Consider the following 18,978-nt stretch of genomic DNA (forward strand, 5'->3'; position numbering starts at 1 on the left):
CCTCCCACACCTCTTCTCCTTCCTGCTTGTTATCGCCGTTCCCACCAAGCTGTTTCTCTCTTTTCTTTTCTTTTTCTCTGCCGCAGCCCTATTGACTGTTGCAGTGGCCGATTCTACCTCGGTCCATCTAATTCGACTTCTAGACGCCGTTTTAAATGTGTCAAATCTTCTGCTAATTGTTTCACTCACTCTGGCTGTTTGTGGCCTCATCTCTCCGATGGCCTCTTACAATCACATCGTCTTACCTGCGCGTGAGACAACTGCCAACCTAAATGCTTTGTGTTCTGAATCTGAAAGCACTCTCTCTGTCCCCTCTCTCCTCCACACTGGGATTCACCAGCTTCTCCTTGGGGCAAGTATTCACTCTTCTCTTCCCCCCTCTCGTTTGCATGAAGGTGTTTCTGTGCCGAGAGAGCCCAATAGATAGATGGGTGCTCCGAGCATAAGTGCTCCATTCAGAGCGGATAGCAGCTTTGTTCAGAGGATATTATTTTGCAGTGAGAGAGGCGCCCCGGCTTCAGCGCATAACCATCTGGCTTTGGTGGAATCCTCGCAACTTTGATGTGACACGGCGAGAGCGTAAACAGCTTATGGTGGAGTTTGTTGTTTTTTTCCCCCAGCAGATGAGATTTTTGGCGTCGGCCTCGCTCCTTCTCCCTGCAATTACGAGTCTGTCGCCGCGCCGAAGACTGAACATTTACTGGCCTGTTCATAAAATGAAGGCGGCACAGCGTGACTCTAGCTGCCACACCGACCTGGGAGTTAGGAGGACTCTCAATGTTCTCCACGCGGCTACAGCGCAGTCAGATTTGCCTCGACGCATTAAAGCTGCTTTCACACTTAGCCCCATCCAGAATGAAACCGGATGGCTTCTTTTGTGGCCATCCGGTTTCAATCTGAACAGAGCCAGATCCCGTTTGTACAGTGTGGACAGCCAGCCGGATTTGAGAAGGAATCTGATTTGAATCAGATTTGCAGTCTGACCAGTCACAAACCACATGATTTCTGATTTTCTTTTTTTTTTTTGCAAAACGGATTCAAACCACTTTCGGGAGGTCGTTTCAAATGGCATTTGGACAGATGCGTCTCAGTGTGAACAGCTCCAAACACACCGATGGGTTTTGACTGTCCGTGACGTCACTTCTACGTGACGCAAGACCCAATGGAGCAGACAGAAGAAGTAGAAAACAGCAGCAGTCCCTGGACAGAGGAGGAAACTCATTGGCTCATCAGTGTGTGGGGAGATAGCAGCATTCAAGCCAAGCTCCAGGGCATGGATCGCAACAAGTGCCACATAATGTGGCCCAGTCTGAACAGAACCAGATCCCATTTGGATACTTGCTAAAAACACAGTGTGGACAGTCAGCCGGATTTAAGAAGGAATCGGATTTGAATCAGATTCGCCCGCAGTCTGAATGTAGCCCTAAAGGTCATTATTTGGCATATGGCTGCACAGGATGACCCAACAGACAGAGACGTTAAGCGAAAAAGAGCGAGGAATCCACGTTGAGGGAAACCGTCGGACACCAGAACCCACCCTGCCCTAGTCAGCGGAGACAGAGGGACAATGAATCTGCCAATTATGTTTTATGTGACGGACATTGTATTATCCTGCACCAGATTCCTGTGGCCCAGAGAGGGGTGGGGGGGACGAAAGAAAGACAGAAAGGAAAAAAACTCCAACAGACTGCACCACACGACTCAATATATTTTAAACCAAATGTCCGGCCTGTCTTTATTTTAAGAGACAGATGAATGATGGCCATCAATGCCTGTCATGTCATTTATGAGACAGGAATTACCAGACAGTGTTTTAAATGAAACCCAGAGCTGGGTCAGGCAGAGCGCACAGCGGAGCCTCCCCCCCCCCCCCCCCAGTCCCCCACTTCGGGCCTGATCTACTTCTGCAGCTTTTTTTTTTCCTACATTGTGTTTCTTGCATGTTTGTGTTACTTACGCAGCAGCTTGCACAAGTGGACAATTTCCAGATTGTGTCTTTTAATAAAATGCTGTAGCTCCTTTGCGCCTCACGTTGCTTCCCTCACCCAAAAGGAGGGCGGGGAGCGATTTCCCCGCAGCAGGAGCTGCTCCGCGTTATTTACGGCTGTTGCACATCAGCCAACCGAGGACCAGGTTTGTTTGCTGTTCCCGAGTTTGTTCTTCAAAAAAGGGAAAATGCCAGAAAGGGAATGAAAACGCAAGGGAAAAAAAAAAATCTTTTTCATCCTTTTGTTTATGGTCCACACCGATGGAGTCGGCGGTGACCGCGTCATCAAAGATAACTTCCTGCTGTGGCTATTGTTAAGAAAACTAAACATTAGCTTCCAGTGAATAATTCCATTCCAATGTGACTTGACATTAAAAATGCTTGTACCTTGTTTAATGGCGCAAATGTCAAAACTCGGATTGAGGATTGTTTGTTGACGCCTTTTAATTTAATTTGCATCATCAGCATACGTTGAATCAGTAAAGGAAAGCAAAGGCACAGAAGTTCAACATTTTTGTGTCACAATTGGCTTTGAAATAGCAAACAAATGGAACCCTGAGAATATATCCACATGACCACAAACCGTCATGTATCCCAGGTGAAACAGTGTGACGCTAGCGGATGTAGCACTGCTTTACAAGATGTTCTTGTAAAGCAGAACCAATGTTCGGCCGCTAGCTACCTCGGCCGTGCCGGTCCTCACTTACTGCCCCCTCCAGTCGGCTAGCGCGCGGTAGCGACGTGGCTGCAAAAGCGAGCTACAGCACTGTAGAATTTCACTGCCCACCTTGGGAAACTCGCAGACGATTCAAGCCTTTTCATCACTCTTTTGTCTTTCCCGCTTTCTCTCCTCTCTGTTACTCTCTGGGGTCACGGCAGGCCAAGAAGGCAAGTACCTCTCACTCAGTTATCTTGTCATGCCTCGTCACGGCACCTTCATTCACACTCTCTGCCTTAATCCATCACGTCATATCTGTCGAGTGTTTTTATGTGTCCGCCCGTCTTGGCAGTGTGTGTGCTCCAGCTTTGTGTGTTTGTGTGCGCGCGCTAGATGGGGGGAAATCCTCCACATATCAAATGCTCCTGTATCCGTTTACCCATGTCACGGCATAAATAGCAGCAAAATGAAATGCTAATCACTCATTTAAACTCGTAATCCACTGTGTGTGCAATATCCACGTTCATAATGCGGGATTAGACTAAAGCAGGTGCTTTGTTCTTTCAAAAGCCATGGAAACCCTTCAGCTGGAGAAGTTTGATGAGTACGGTTATACGTACATCGCTCCGAGGTGAGTCCGCGCCGCGTTCCCTCCGGTGACAAAGTGATCCGGGTGCCACCATTGAAACTGATACAGGCTTTTGTTTTTAGGGAGTATTGCAAGGAGCTGAAGGTGTCCCTCAACCACACGCAGTTCCTCCTCGACTTTGGCCTCTACATCGATAGAAACACTCCAAATGCATGTGAGTAAATGCCTGGCATTGGTTTTTAATCGCCACTTCCTCTTGTCTGCAGCCACCGTCCAACCCCTCGTTGCATCAGAGAGCCGTCAGTCTTTCAGCAAAGCCGCTATTTTGGCAAGTTTGAGTTTTGGCACCGCCGATGGGGAATTAAGAGGTTTTGAATTTCTTTTTCCCCTTTTCCGATGCTAAAAACCCCCAAAAGAGACGATGGACGTGGATTAAGATGTGTAAAAGTCGTATCACTGCAATCGTGCATGACACATTGCACAATGATTCCCAACCTTCACCAACCAAATCTGGCTTTTTCAATTTTCCGTCTATGTTTACATGCCATGCATGCCGTGCCGGACCGTTAGTCACGGTGGAATTTTTTCAGCTCCGATTCCCTCAGTGTTCAGCATCTGAAGGTCAGAGACCGACTTGGGTCAATAAATAAGCACAGCCGATGCCAGCTGATGTCAGCACGGCCCGAACAGTTTCCTAGAAGCCTGATACTGTCATGGCCGCGATGACTCATGATTCGTCATCATCTAATGGATCCTTCAGACAAGCGCGGCCTGCCACCGTCATCCGGCTAATGGACCTCGGTGCACTCAATACGTTTTATCTTGAGGACGGGGAACTTTGGTAGAATTCCGTCCTTGTTGTTGTTTTTGCAGTGTGGCTCTTAAAGTCTTGAAATCTTTACTCGTCCGTCTGTCCGAGCTCAGACTACCTTGGTACCTCCTCTTGCTTTCCAATAACCCATTCCAAGGTAGTTCATAACTTGAGTAGTTCTGAACTTAAAGACCAAAAGGTCTTCAAAGGATCCAGAAGAACCTCCAGGAACTGCAGGCCTCTCTTGGAACAGCATGAGTCAAAGTTCAGAATTCAATAACAGCAAACGCAGAAAGAGACGGTATGTCATCCACGGGAGACGCTGAAAGGCGTCTGCTAACAAAACACAACCACAATACTCAAATTTTCCTCCGAAAAGCTTGCAAGAAAACCGTTGGGATTAAAAAAAAAAACACACATTTATGGATCTCTCAAGCAGCTAATCATCCTCACAAGGTGTGATGGCCTGGCGCGCCTTCGCTACTTCAGGAGATGATGAACCCGTGAACTGGGAACGGGAAAAAAAATTGTAAGGAGGATATCCACCCATTAGTTCATGATCTAAAGCACAAGTCCGCTTGGATCATGCAAGCAGCGCAGTGATCTGAAGCACACCAGCAGCTCCACCAGAACGTTAATTCTTAACAGAAATCATGTCTCGCCGAGGCCAAGCCGATGTCCCAACTTCCCGACCTCAAAGCAGCAGGTCACGCTCGGAGCTCCTCCAGCGGTGGTGCAAAAACAAAGGCGTCCTCCAAAATCCTTCATGGGGATATTTAAGACTCGCACAAGTAATTGCGACGTTTAATTGCAGTCGTCGGAGCCAAGTATGTATTTAGCGTCCAAGAGCATTCGATTCACTCTGATATGAGCCAAGAGTTCAACGCGCTTGATTTTTGCAGAGAGCTGCAGGTTGTTGAAAGATGAAAAATGTAATTTGTCTGTAATCCAACGCAGGTAACGTGTCCCTGGTGACTCGACTCATTCTGGACGCGGGTCTGACGGCCGAGCTGGTGAAGATTTGGAAGGAGCAGCCAGTGTGAGTGCCAAAATCATTGCGGCCTTTACGCGTTTCTTTGATCCCGCACACGCACGCCGTGCTTTGCTCTCTGACTCTTTGCCGCTCACTTCAGGCGTAATGCCGTTACCATCCGGCCCGACCCGGCCGTTTGTCTAACTGTTGAAACGTGACAAAAGCAACGTGCAAAAAAAAACAAAAAAAAAAACCCACAAGCAGGCTTAAGACCTGCCAAGACGTGATGTTTGGAGAGGACTACAAAGAAACCGCACGTGCGCTTTCCCTCTCGCCACGCCGCCACCTGTCGGAATTCGTTTAAGCGCTTGCTTCCGCCGAGAGGCGTCTGTTTAGCGTTTAGCGGAGAGACAAGTGGAAAAACCCGCCGGCGTCTCATCGGCCGCTGCTCTCTCTCTCTCTCTCAGGGACGGGATAGTGTCCAGGTTCGTGGCCACGGATGGAGGAATCACGCGAGTCTACCCGAGAAGGTAACCCGCCCATCCGTCCCCTACTTATCCCGGCTCCCCTCATGTAAGGTAGCGACCATGTGGCGCAGGCTAGGAGGGAGATGAAAACGGATAGGGGCTGTAACACCCTCAGGCTAATCGCTCTTGGCTGCTTTGCTCACCTGCTCTGCTGGGTCAATTTTTTTTTTTTTTTTTTTCCCTCCACGGACCGTGAAAGATTAGACACTTTCGGAGCCTCGTCGTTTGACACGGGTCAAATCCGCAGGTCCGGCTGTTAAATGCACCTCATTTTCCTCAATTTTCCTGCTGCTACTTTGGTCTGGGTGAGTTGGGGGGCTGGACGGGGGCTTCCAAACTCAGAATGTAACATTCCAGTTGAAGATGAACACACATTCCCCTCGACAGTAAGTGTTGAAGTGCAACCGGGTCGGGCCTCTCCACTGGATCATACCCCTGACATATATCAGCTGGATTGGGCGCGACGCCGGCCGCGATGACAAAGATTTGGCTGCGGATTAGAGTAAAGGAGTGTTCAGAGAGACCTAAACACTTTTTCCCGTACTGGGCCATAAATATTATTATACGACTGCATTAATGTTTTCAGTGCCGGCGAGGGCTGGAGCGAGAATCCCGAGACGTACGAGTCCAGCTTCTACAAGAGGACCCTGGACAACGACATTTACATCTTCACGGCCCCGACTTTCAACGGTGAGGCTTCCCAAAAGCTTTGAGCGTCGGCGCACACGCACACACACACACACACACACACACACACACTAGTCTGCGGCCTGGCACCGCTCCTATCCCGCTCAGTTCTTTTTGGACGTCATCCCGACACTACTGGCAGTGATCGGACTCTCAGGCGTCTGACATCACCCTCTTTATCCTTCTCCATTTCCCGCTGTGTCTTTCAACGATTTGCCCCCTCCCCCGCCCTTCCCACCCCCACCACTCAGCACGCTTCCTGTTATCTGCGCTGATCTCTCCAGCAGACACCACGGCCGGCAAACTTTGGCCTAGCGCAGCGACACTTGACTGGATTAGCACATGTGTAGCACGCACTCTTACAGCAGGGCTCGAAAAGAAACAGGATTTTTTTTTTTTTTTTTTTTCTCAGAGCGGTCCGTGACCTCTCCTGTCAAAGTTAGGACCTGTGTCATGACCTTTTGACAGGGCAACTGGTTATTACAGTGCTGTTGGGATTACTCCATAAAGGTAATCCAACTACTGATTACTGATTACTCCTTAAAAAGAGTAATCTAATTACTTATTTAACTACTTTGTTTTACAAGTAATACATTAATAATTTCTAATTACTTTAGTTAAAAAAAAACATAAAGTAACAGTTGCTCAGTGCTTTTGAAAGAACTTTATTAAAGTGCAAATTTTGCAATTCCAAATATTGCCTCTGTCCTCTCAACATGAATGGATGTTTTTCTCTCTGAACGCAAACTGCACATTTCACAGAACAAACTCCTGTACAGCACTGGTGCCTTTTGCACAGCCCATATTATTAAAATAATTATAAGCACTGTCTTTAAAAGACCTCTAATGTTCAGAGCACTGCTGACTTACTTGTAAATTTAGGAGGTTCGACGTGTATATTTTCGAAGTTCAGAACGTCTTGTTTCCTGCACGTAACGTACAACGAACCACAATATTCTTTGCTTCAGACGAGGTGAACTCAAAATAATGTTTGTATTTCCAGCTGTTAAACGCAATCGCTGTTTTTTTTCTTTTGCCGCTGCCATTTCAGACATTTATAACAAGACAGTTTTAGCTTTGCAAAATATTTCGGAAAAGTAACGGAATCGTTACTTGGTAAAGTAATTATGACGTAATTACCAGTTTTGCCACAGTAATCCCGTTACATTACTCCGTTACTCAAAAAGTCGTTTAATTACACTAGTGGATCACTTAGTAATAGATTACTCGCCAACACTCCTGGTTAACCACGCCGCGATTCTCGTGTGCGTTTTGTTTTCCAATCGCAGCTGAGTTCAGGGAGCCTGTGTCCGAGTCAGGCATCCTGGTGAGCAAGGCCGTGGAGCTCACAGTTGACGATCTCACAATCAAACCGGCAGGTCAGTCTCATTGATTCCAGAGAGCGAAAAAATAAAAAGCAAGACAGAAAAGGCGCTTTGCTTTTAAATAAGAGCTGTGCCTGTGTCCGTCCGTCCGTCTGTCTGTCTGCAGTGGTGGGAGTGAAGCTCAACATCTCCGTCTGGATGAACAGCTTCTCCAACGCAACTCTGAGAGCGAACGTAAGTCGCGTCCGTGCACACTCCTGGCCTGGGAGCGTCGGAGACAGGTCGGAGACTGTGGAGTCTCATTGTCAGCCTGTCAGCTGGGCGGACTGACCTGGGAACGAGATTCAACAATCAGCCTTATCTTTCTGCAGAAATGCTCGGGCCACTTTTGATGAGTTTCGTTTGTGCAACATAAACTACCTCTGACAGCTTTGTAATTGCTTTCCCGTCCTAATGCGTCCCCTGACTCTGTCCCCCCCTCCTTCCTTCCAGTGCAAGGATGAGATCTGTGGCTGTCTGAAGAACGACAAGGTATGATTGCGCATGGAGTGAAGGCCTTGGTTTGAAGTTTGTTTCAGTTTGTTGAGTGTTTTTCTGTCCTATTTCTGTGAACACTGTTGCAAATTTTGAGCATAAATTGCTCACTATTTATTCTTGCCATACTAGTACCAAAACATATACAGTATTTCGACCTCATGAAGGTACTTGATTCAGGATCAGCATTGATTTTTATGATAAATTGTCTTTTAATGGGTAGAATGGCAATGGTAACATTCCTCCCCGGTCCTTTGATTGGCCAGTGAGTTCAGTTCTTGTAACCAAACAGGAGGCGTCGATGCAAAAAGTACCTATGCTAGATGTGCCAGGCAGGCAACCCAGTAGGCATGTAGTCATTCCAGGCCAGCAGGGTGTGCTGTGGCAATGTCAGTGGTGCCATTCTTCCTGTTACAAGTCACTGACTAGTAAAGAATGATTCTGAATGTATCACTTTGAGATAAAACACACAGTGCTGCTTCAAAAAACAAAAAAGGCGACTACTTTTTCCCCCTCCCCGCCCTCTGCAGCATGTGGACTGTGTGATCCTGGACGACGGGGGATTTCTCCTCATGTCCAATCAGGATGAGTACATCTCCCTGGTGAGTCGCAAGTAACCTCCCAGTCCAGCTTATCATATCAGAATTCTGAGCGTAACCGAAACATCTGCGGTCGCCTATTCAGAACGGGTTCGAATCGAGAAAGTGTCCGACGTCGAATTTATGACTTCTCCTCAGCGTTTCATCATAGCGAGAATCTTTACTTCACAGCGATCCATCAGTCTCGCAGCGAGGGTCAAAGAGGGACCTCTTGATTCAGCCGCCGCGTACGTCATGGGAATGGCCCGTTAGCTTTGAGCTTACGGGAGGGAGGGGGGGGGGGGGGGAGAAGCACATCCCTGTCTCGGGCTAAAGTGAAGCGCTAGCCACTGGGGGAGGAGGATCAAAGGGAAGGTGCCGATGGCTTTTAGTCAGCGGTGGAAGCGGCGGAGGCGGAGTCCCTGGGGTGCGCGGCAGTCAGATCTCTTGCTTTGACATCACTCTTGTCGTAGGTCTTCTTCATCTTCTTCTTCTCCTTCGTCTTCTTCCTCGTCTGCGCGAGAGCTCGGACAGTCAGCGGGTTCAGAGACGACTCACGTCAGTCGCGGCAGGACATCTGCTGCCTTTGATCCCGCCTGAAATCCCGCCGTCTGCCGGGGAGAGTGCGCGGCCCCGCGTGGATCCGAACGAGCGCTCTCTTAACTCAGTTTTACATCTTGTGATACATTCGCCGTCCTCGGGGGATGACGCAGCGGAAACTCCCCGGCTGTCTCCTCTCTCCGCGGTTACATTTCTTCGCTAGCCAAACGGATGTGTGAACGGTCGTGAAATGCGGCCAACCGGCACCGTGTTTTATTTCCACGGCGTTCGCAAGCTCGGATTATCGTGGCTGACTTATTTTACACGACAATTAATACGTCGGAATAATTGCGTCGGACAATCTTGCCCTTTTAAAAGGACGCTTGTGGTCGTGAAATAACACGACAAAAAGTGACGTTTAACGGCGGAAGATTAACTGCCGCCACCTTTCGCTGTACGTGAGCCGACGCCGCGCGGTTTGACCAGATGCGGCGCCGACCGCCTGGTCAACCATGGCGAACGCAAATGTTCGCAGCAAGACAATAAAAAAATGCGTGATTTTTCGCAGCCCTTCGATTTTGACGGCCCTTTCGCTCACCCAGATAGGCCAGTTCTTCGGCGAGGTGGACCCCGTGCTGATGATCAACCTGGTCAACACCTCGCTCTACTCCTTCAACAAGACCTACGACTACCAGTCGGTGTGCGACCCGGAGAAGGACAGCAAGGCGGCGGCGGGGCCTCGCTCCGTCTACGTGGTGAGAACGCGCTAGCTCCCGTCCTCGCCGCCCCGCGTGATTCGCGGTACACAGCCAATCGCGTTCTCTGATGGATGTTTTTTTTTTCCCTTTCCCCCGCACGCCTCACTTTGGAATTTTCCTCCAGCCGACCGTCGCCGACTTGCTCAGCGTCGGCTGGTGGGCATCCAGCGCTGCCTGGTGAGTGTTGCAGCCTCTTGCGTTGGCTCGCGTGCTTCTTGAAGAGTGGGAGTGCAATATTTGTTTTTTTTATATCACGGTAGGAGGTAGGTTTCGTTTGGGGGTGGGCTAGTTTTTTTTTTCTTCTTTAAAGGGCAACAGCAGGAAAAATGCGAGTTGCGTAATACCTGTATGTGTCCTGAACCGTTTTGTTTATTTCTTTTAAACTTCATTTGTCCTCAACACCAACGTCAATACTTGGTGACTTCAGCCTCAGAAAGCTCTGCGGTTGTTCTTGAACACTCCTGGATGTTCAATGTGAACACAATATTTTGGGTTGTTTTTTTTTTTTGTTTTTTGTTTTTTGACTCATACGTGTGACTCACTGCAGATTTTGTTTCTCCTTCGCTGACTAGGTCGATACTCCAGCAGCTCTTCTACGGCCTCGTGTTTCCCAGCTACTCAGTGGCAGGTGAGCAACCCGGAGGGTTGAAAGGCTATCGTCTGTTTTAACGACGTTTCCGAACGCGACCTCGACGTGTCCGACCGACCTCGCCTGAACCGTCTCCTGTTTCTAGCCGAGTCGGCGGACGACGACATACCGGACGCCATGTTCAAGGAGAGCTGCATCACGGAGCAGACTCAGTACTTCTTTGACAACGACGAGAGGTCCTACTCGGGAGTGCTGGACTGTGGAAACTGTTCCAGGTACCTCAGCCTACAATAAACTGTTCCGTCCCCCCCCCACCACCACCTCTCGCTGTCGCTTCTTCCTGAACATCTTTCTTTTTAATGGTCTGCAGGGATGAGCACAGAATAGGAGTTGTTTCCTTCCTTTTTTTAAGCCTGATTTCAGGCAGCTGTTCTCCGACGGCCGGCAGTCAGACACGGGTTACCTTGATCTGTCACCGGCCACAACCGGAGAGACAAGGACAAAGGCCCTTTTATCTCTCGTCGCTCTTCATCTTTAGTGTAAAAATCACTGCTCGCCGCACTCACAGAGCACTGCACTTCACTCCGACCTCCCCTTGTGTCCGTTTGGCTTAAATGTGGCTGTAATTACAGGGTGTTATGACTCCCACGTGTCTGGTGTTGCTTTACTTGGCCACGTTTGCGGCACAGAAACTTTTTGACTACCTAAGGAAAAAAAAAAATGATCACAGAAAATAATAATAATACGTCGTATACACACACACACATAAAGTGGTTTTACTGGGTGATCACTTATGCCTGTCTGCCTTTGCAGGATGTATCGCGCCGAGAAGCTTCCAAACACCAACTTGGTGTTTCTCATCACCGATGCCAAGGCGACGTGCTTGTCATGTGACCCCCGGCCGCTGAGGCAGGCCGAGCAACCCTGTATCCTTTCACCCAACTCGTAAAAAAACCTTGCTTTTTTTATTTTGCAGCCCTCCATCCATCACCCTTATGACAGTGGGGCTCTAACCCCCCTCCCCCCAGCGCAAGGACACACACCTCAGGAGTTTGCAATAGGTCCCCCGGTGAATGTTCACAGATGAACAGTAAACCAGGTGCGCGGCATGTGAGAGCCTGTCTCGCATTACCTCTAGATTGGATTTCTCCGAGGTCCGTCCGTGAGGGCCGACGCCGATCAATTCAGCGACTCATCATAGCAGGGGAACTCAAATGGGGTGTGAACGCTGAAACTGGAAGATCTCCAACAGAAGCAGCGGCAGTGCAGCTGCCATCTTCAGCATCGGCGCAAGGCAGGGTTAGCGTCACGCCGTTACAGCCGCCCCGCGTCCCAGTCTCGCACCCCGCTCCCCGTAGCGCACGTCTTAATGCAATCAACACTGGGAGAACAGATGCCGTTTCAGTTTTTGAAAAACTGCTGAGGAGGAGTTTCGCCGGGACTCAAAAGGCATCTTTCTTGCAACACAGCCGCAAATAAAGCCTTTATTGCCACAGCGTGCTCATCTCTGTTTGTTTACAAGGTCAATTTACCATGTTTGATCAAAATCAGATTGGAGGTTTTGTGTTGACAGAGCTTTTATTTGGGGAATTTTGGGGGAGGGGGAAAAAAATAAAAAACGTCTAAGTATTATGTCAACGCCACAATGAAAGTGCATGTCTGATTATGTGTGCGCCCTCACTCCTTCATAAATGTTGTCGGGTTTGTTGTTGTTGTTTTTATTTTAAATATGCCGATATTAAACCAGCGAACATCTGGGGAGGCACTAAGTCACGGCGCCTGCTGCCAAGGCTCATGAGTTGGACCGTCAGCGAGGCTGTTCTGGCACCGAGTTGAAAGTCAGCGCAATGTTGTTGTTCGAGCCTGTTAATGTGCTGCGGTCGTGCTCGCCCATTTTCCTGAGTTTCTCTTCAGCCGAGGGTCCGGATCCGTGCGAGCTGGCCCAGAATCCCAGGTACCGCAAAGGGCCGGATGTGTGCTTCGATAACAACGAAGACGTAAGACGCCAAAAAAACACTGCCGTTGCTCTGCATGCGGAAGATCGCTTGGAAGCGACTAATTAACTGGCGAGGCCTCAGAGCTGAACTCTTTTCTGCTTTGTGTTAGCCCCGTCTGCTGCCTGCACCTTTCACCTGTGATTTTTTCATTCTCTATTACTGTTTCTGATTTAGACATACAGTATATACAGAGTCAGCCAAAATAATGTATGCACACGTCAGGAAAAGAAGAACTTGCTAAAATATATTTTAATTAGGGCTGTCAAACGATTCATTTGTTTAATCGCGATTAATCGCAGAATCGTCATAGTTAACTGCGATTAATCGCAGTTTGAAATTGCATGTGTAAAATTCTTTTATTTTGTATTTCAATGAAGTTTTAACCCCCTAGTGTAAACTATTTCCTAACGGAAATCGGCCAGAGGGGCCGACTACCGATTAGTAAAAGGGTCACAAAGGGTTACGCCAGGTCCACACCGGATGCGGAAGCGAACGAAGACTTACCAGATTTTCTTGTGTTTCTTTGAGTGACTTTGTGTCCAGCTTGATGCGGATCGCTCGCGGCGCCCTTGTTGGGCTCCGTTTCGTGGCACTTCCACCTCCGGTGTGAACCCGACCTTACGTTTTAAATGCAACTGGCTAACTAACTAATCGGCATTAATGCGTTAAAGCTGACAGCCCTAATTTTAATAGCAAATTTATTCAGACCTCAGAGAAATATAAGTCACCTTTGGCCTCTACAATTAATTAAAAGAGGTGCTCAAAGTGGTGGCCATTGGCTTCCAGACATTTATGTGTATGGCAAACTACTCCTTTGGTAGCATTGCGCAAAGTGTCCAATGCTTTCAATTTACTGTTTAAGCGCCACCAATGAAGCCGTTTTGACAGTGTGTGTATACATTATTTTGGCTGCCTCTGTATGCATTAATTTATTCATTTTGCATGTCGTTGTACCTTTTTTTTTTTTTATTTGCTTTATGTCATCTGTTCACTCATCATCTTCCATTCTTGTTTTTGTGGCTGTGCTTCCGCGTCGCCTGCTGCCCTCGCCTGCTAGGACGAGCCCCTGTGCCCCATCAGCAGAGGTTGGACGCTGAGCTCCGCACCTCTGCCTTTGTTTCTGGTGCTGTGTTCAGGGTCAGTGTCTTCACATTGAGGATTTAGATTCCCTCAGTAGTTATTATTATTGCTGGTCTTAGCTGAGAAAATTCCCTCGGTTAGGTGTTTTGTTCATTCAGGAAACAACTCACCGAAATATCTCTTATTGTGAAGGGAAATGGGGGGGATGGGGGGTGGGGGGGGTCAATAGTTAAAAGCAACCAGATGAACTGCTTTAGAGGAGCAAATATCCATTCCGTCGTCAGCATTAGAACTGCTTTTGTAATTCAGCAGCAGCCTTTGGAGAGAGTTGATGGAGTTCATTAAGTTCGACCCACTGAGCGAAAGCGGCACAACAAAGGATTGGAGGTGCAGTAATCCAGCATGAGATCACCGCATCGCCACCCAACACTGAACCTCTTTTATAAGACGTCTAAATATTTAGGGAGAAAAACGTTCCCATACCTTTGTACCCGACGCCTCTCATTGTGCTCGGGAGACATCGATCACGGGCCCAGGCGGGACACTGTGTCACCGTCCGCCGTGTTTACGCTCGGCCGGGCCGGCGGGGGAACGAGAGAAAGGACAAAGGAAGTGGGTGAAGAGGGTAAAGGGCCGGCCGCGTCCCTTTTGCGCCGTCGGGCCGCGCCATCAGTTGTGCCGCGCCTCCTGCTAGGAAGACAGTTTGTGTCCGCACCAGTAAACAGAGGAAACTGCACATGGCTTTCCTGCCCTTTGAATCCAGGGAGGACACACCTCTGTTTCTGACGCCTTTGGCAGGCAAACATATCCTGAATATTCCCACCTAAGCCAAAGAACCTCGCAGTGCGTTTGCAGGTGCATGTGCCCTGACTGGCCACCAGAGCTGCTACCCCATGGTACAGGGTACATGAAAAGGCTCCTCTGTGAAATTGAAATTACAAATTACAAAATAAATAACAAATTTAAAGGACCCTTGCATCATTAACAACTCAGGGACTGAGTACCAGCAGTAGTGTTGGGATTACTCCATACAAGTAATCCAACTACTGATTACTGATTACTCCTGAAAGAGTAATGTAATTGCTTCTTTAACTACTTTGTTTCATAAGTAATCAATTAATAATTACTAATTACTTTAGTTACAAATAGATAAAGTAACAGTTGCTCAGAGCTTTGGAATGAACTTTATTAAAGTGCAAATTTTGCAATTTCAAATTTGCCTCTGTCCTCTTAACTTGAAGGAATGTTATTATATATATACAGTATATATATATATGTGTGTGTAGGAATGTAGTTGTTTAGCCGGACTACTGGAGCCTGCACGGCTGCATCATCAATCTGCAACATTGTTGTTATCAGTTGTATTTTTTAATTTTAGACGTTTTGTGGATAACGACACATTTTTAGCTTGCAACATATTTCGGAGAAGTAACGGAATGGTTACTTGATAATGTCATTATGATATAATTACCAGTAATCCCGTTACATTACTCCATTACTCAAAAAGTAGTTTAATTACAGTAGTGGATTACTGATTAATGGATTACTCGCCAACACTGATTACCAGAAATCAGGATATTTAGCCGTCTGTTTGCAGCCTCCTGCGAAAACACTCGCCCTTTCGCTTCTTGCTAAAACAGGATGCTCTGTTGTACTTCCTGCCTGTTTTGAAGGCGAAAAGGTCAAGGTGGCTGCGAAGTTGGCAAATTAAGGTTGCTTGGTTGTCCGTCATTAACCTGCTCGGGACATCAGTGCCCTTTGTGACATCACAAAATATTGTCTCTTTGTTGCACAATTTCTGAAAAGTGTGCAAGAAAAAGAAGTAAAGTATTGACTTTAACTCCTTGTGTTAGGAACTCATCAGAAAGGGAATTTTGCTTAAGATTAATTCAGTCACAAATATTTTTTGCACCTTCCTCTGACGCTCTGACCCTACTTAGAGCAAAAACATCCTCCTGTGTGGGCAGATATATGTTGAAGCATTGCTTTTCTCAAGCGAACGGATCTATTGAGAGAGAAGAAGGTCCGGAATGCTTCTCAGACATCGGCGGTGATGAGAGCGGCGTTGTGAAAGCTTCCTTTTTTTCTTTGCACTGATTTGCATCTGATTTGCCCAACAGGAAGATGATTCTGACTGCGGGGGCGGGATCAACCTGAGCCCGTCTCTCTGGCCAATGCTCGGACTCCAGCTGCTGCTGTGGCTCGTCACCTCAGCCCACCACTCATGACCCCTGAACCCCGACAGACCAGCACACGCACACACACACACAAACACACATCCGCACACACTGTCCATTCCGACATTCCACAGGAGGCCCGGAGACGCTCCAGCTATGCCATCCCGGATGTATGCAAGCCACTCTGCGACGAGATATTTTTGATCCTCATTTGCATTTTTGTTTTTCCTTCCAATGCCAAAGGGTGCTCATTCATCTCCCGTCCGCCGCTCTCAGAGACGGACACGCGTCTCGTTGCGCTCGGCTGCCGCTCGTCTCCATCACGTACTCTAATAATGGTGCGAGAGCGAGAGCCAACCAAAACCCTTTAATTGTTTTTTTCCGATTTGATCTTGGACCAGCTGTCTCCCCCCCCCGCCCCCACTATGCCAACAAAATTGTCCGCTGACAGTGCTGATGTGTGTAGGTATGTTGCTCCTTTGCTACGCTACGACCCATTCAGTTCAGCAGCCTGTGCGAAATTTCGTTTGAGCGTTTGTTTGTTTCCTTCTCTTCTCAGTGTGCTGCCTTTCTAATAACTCATTTCCAGGATTCCCAATCAGACAAAGTGTTTCCTGAACTCGCGAGGTGTTGTATCAGCCGCGCGCTCTCAGTACAGCACCGGTACTCTCGACACCAAAGCTGCACACAATAGCAACAGCCGCAGAAAATGTGCCAGCCCGTTAGGGGGTGGCGGGGGGGGGGGACGAATATTTTTTTTTTTTGATGAAACCCTCAGACGTGGGCGTGCGTCAGTATTCCAGGGCGAGCTCGCCGCGTCTCTCTCAAGACACCTCCGCGCCTGCAGTACCTGATTATCAACCGCCAGGTCCGGGAGAGAGAGCCGCGTGCGACGCCTGCTCTTGCTCTGACAGCTTTGGTTACCTTCAATTTGATGCATCAAATTCCCAGTGCCTACAAAGTAGCTCAGACGGTCCGCCGGGTGATACGAGGCGGTGCTAATGCTGCTGCAGCACGGAGAGGGGTTGATGTCGCGCGGTGGGGGGGGGGGGGGGCGCCAAAACCCTGCTGCAGATACTTTCACGTGTACGCGGCCCCCCTCCCCCCAGCAGACCCTGAGAAGAATCGGCCCGCGCTCCTGAATGTGGCGGAGGAGCATCAGTCGTCTCCTCCGTGGTCCAAGACTGAACCCGACCGACCTGAGTGCCCGTCCCAACGCCTCTCTCTCTCTCTCTCTCCATTAGCGGCCCTGTTTCTGTTCTTTCTGGCTGCGGATCTCCAGACTCAGGAGCCAAGATGACTTGTGAATGAGATCAGCATATCAAAACGACTGTTGCTTTGTTTCTTTCCCTCCTCCTCCTCCTCCTCCTCCTCTTCCCCTCTGATCGTTTCCCCCTTGTGTTGCTCTTGAGTACTGCTGTGAGACTGACGCTGAGGGCTCAGTGTCGACAAACGCTGCAATGTCATTGGATGAGCTTGTTTTTGTGTTTGAACGCCGTCTAATGCCCGAGGTCAGCATCAGGGCGCGATGGAGAGACCTGGATTTATTTATTTATTTATTTACTTTGAAGAGAAACAACTGCGACTTGCGGTGATTTTGCATTTGCCTTACTTTTCCATGAGTCATCAAGATCGCCCGCTAAGTGTTTCCCTTTATCTATTTATTCAATTAACAATTTATTTACTTATTTCGATGACACCTTTTTCTCTCCGTCCTGCCTTCATGGTGACCTGCCGGTGTTGAGTGTTTCAGGTTATGCCTGTTTATCAAAGTCAAGTGTTGACTTGTGTTTTAACCCGCGGGGGTCGCGTGTCTTTGTGCAGGCATGTGCGTGTCCCTCCGATATTCTGATTGTGCTTTAATACTTGTACATGAATTACTCTTTTGTGGAACTTGACTAGCCTGAAAACATTTTTGTATACATTTGTACACTATTTACTGTACAAAAGAGATAACGAGAGAAGATTTAAAAAGAAAATGTTTATAACATGGTGTTGGTTATTGTGCAAATATAATATATTCACAATAAAAGTGTTGTATTGTTATGACCCAAAGTGCCCCCCTTTTTTTTTCTTCTTCTTCTTCTTTTTCCATTTGATCGCATCTGCACTTCTCTGCAAGTGGGACCAGCGTGCAGTCCTCAGTTCGGGCGTACAGCATGATTTTGTTCGCAGACGACTTTGCAATGTTCACTGGAAGTTAATACTTGCAAATACTGAGCACTGCATGGCCAAATAACTAAAAAAAAAACTGAGAGAACAGTCAACGCTAAGCTACATAATGTAATCTAGGTTGTACAGATCTGCACATAATGTTTTATTTATTAATCAATAACATGGTTACTACTTTAGATTGTTTTATGTATTTATTCTACCTTTTGCCTTACGAGAATGTAAAAGCCTCAAGGCGAAAATACATAGATAAGCACGACGGCAGCGACAAGCATCGTTTGACAAATAAGATGCAAATTAAAGCCTGTGAACCGTTGCGCCGACATCCCATAATACACCTGGATCGGGCCAGGCGTTGGAGGATGGGTCAGACAGAGAGCACAGATAACACTATGATTTGTACATACAGTATATATATGGGACCTACTCCAAAATGCCTCTTCTCTGCTACGCAGAGGTCGATGATGACTTTCATCGGTGGAGGATGAGTCCATTTTTTTCCTCCTCCAAAATATTTTGAAACCTCAAACCTAAAATTTGTTTTCACGCGTTTCTCCTGTAGCTGGCAATCTGAAGCATCTCATCCAAACACTTCCCATTTTCATGTTTTACATTCATCACAAGATATTCACACACACACACACACACATTACACGTCAGGTTGCTGAATCTTCCTGAAGCGCATTGCTGCCAGCCTAGAAAAAAAAAAAAAAAACAGGGCTCAGTATCACGTTATTACATAATAAGTGTCACGTAAAAACTTTAAATTATCACGGTATTTCTTGATAGTTTCACGTTATGACGTGATACCTTTACGAAATAACGTGGGGTTGTTAGCGTTTTTACGGGATAGTTTTCACGTTATAACGTGATACTGAGGGGACGTTCAAAAACGCTTGAAAAGCTTAAAGTAGCTTAATGGCCGAGAACGGCGATTAATCATCGCCAAATTGCGTGTGGACGTCTCTAGTCATGCCCACTTCCACCACTAAAAAA

At 47.7% G+C, this 18,978-nt stretch overlaps 1 protein-coding gene across 2 annotated transcripts in view; it reads left to right on the forward strand.

The window, feature by feature from the left end:
• The window catches only part of LOC142900263 (voltage-dependent calcium channel subunit alpha-2/delta-1), a 67,895-nt gene extending 51,395 nt beyond the window's left edge, over nucleotides 1-16,500 (forward strand). Inside the window, exons 23-39 of one of the 2 annotated variants that reach the window (XM_076044442.1) lie at nucleotides 3,216-3,276; nucleotides 3,357-3,448; nucleotides 5,003-5,084; nucleotides 5,486-5,548; nucleotides 6,132-6,235; nucleotides 7,522-7,611; nucleotides 7,724-7,791; nucleotides 8,050-8,088; nucleotides 8,622-8,693; nucleotides 9,812-9,964; nucleotides 10,092-10,144; nucleotides 10,540-10,595; nucleotides 10,702-10,831; nucleotides 11,370-11,482; nucleotides 12,471-12,553; nucleotides 13,611-13,690; nucleotides 15,754-16,500. In XM_076044442.1, the coding sequence (XP_075900557.1) occupies nucleotides 3,216-3,276; nucleotides 3,357-3,448; nucleotides 5,003-5,084; nucleotides 5,486-5,548; nucleotides 6,132-6,235; nucleotides 7,522-7,611; nucleotides 7,724-7,791; nucleotides 8,050-8,088; nucleotides 8,622-8,693; nucleotides 9,812-9,964; nucleotides 10,092-10,144; nucleotides 10,540-10,595; nucleotides 10,702-10,831; nucleotides 11,370-11,482; nucleotides 12,471-12,553; nucleotides 13,611-13,690; nucleotides 15,754-15,790 (1,376 nt within the window). In that variant the 3' untranslated portion in view covers nucleotides 15,791-16,500. The remainder of the gene's footprint in view (nucleotides 1-3,215; nucleotides 3,277-3,356; nucleotides 3,449-5,002; nucleotides 5,085-5,485; nucleotides 5,549-6,131; nucleotides 6,236-7,521; nucleotides 7,612-7,723; nucleotides 7,792-8,049; nucleotides 8,089-8,621; nucleotides 8,694-9,811; nucleotides 9,965-10,091; nucleotides 10,145-10,539; nucleotides 10,596-10,701; nucleotides 10,832-11,369; nucleotides 11,483-12,470; nucleotides 12,554-13,610; nucleotides 13,691-15,753) is intronic. The other variant, XM_076044444.1, reaches the window with a different exon arrangement.
• The last annotated feature ends 2,478 nt before the right edge of the window (nucleotides 16,501-18,978 follow it).

This window comes from Nelusetta ayraudi, unplaced genomic scaffold (genome assembly GCF_046127955.1).
Source record: "Nelusetta ayraudi isolate G7.1 ecotype Tasmania unplaced genomic scaffold, CSIRO-AGI_Nayr_v1 ptg000080l, whole genome shotgun sequence".
In the NCBI taxonomy this organism is placed as follows: Eukaryota; Metazoa; Chordata; class Actinopteri; order Tetraodontiformes; family Monacanthidae; genus Nelusetta; species Nelusetta ayraudi.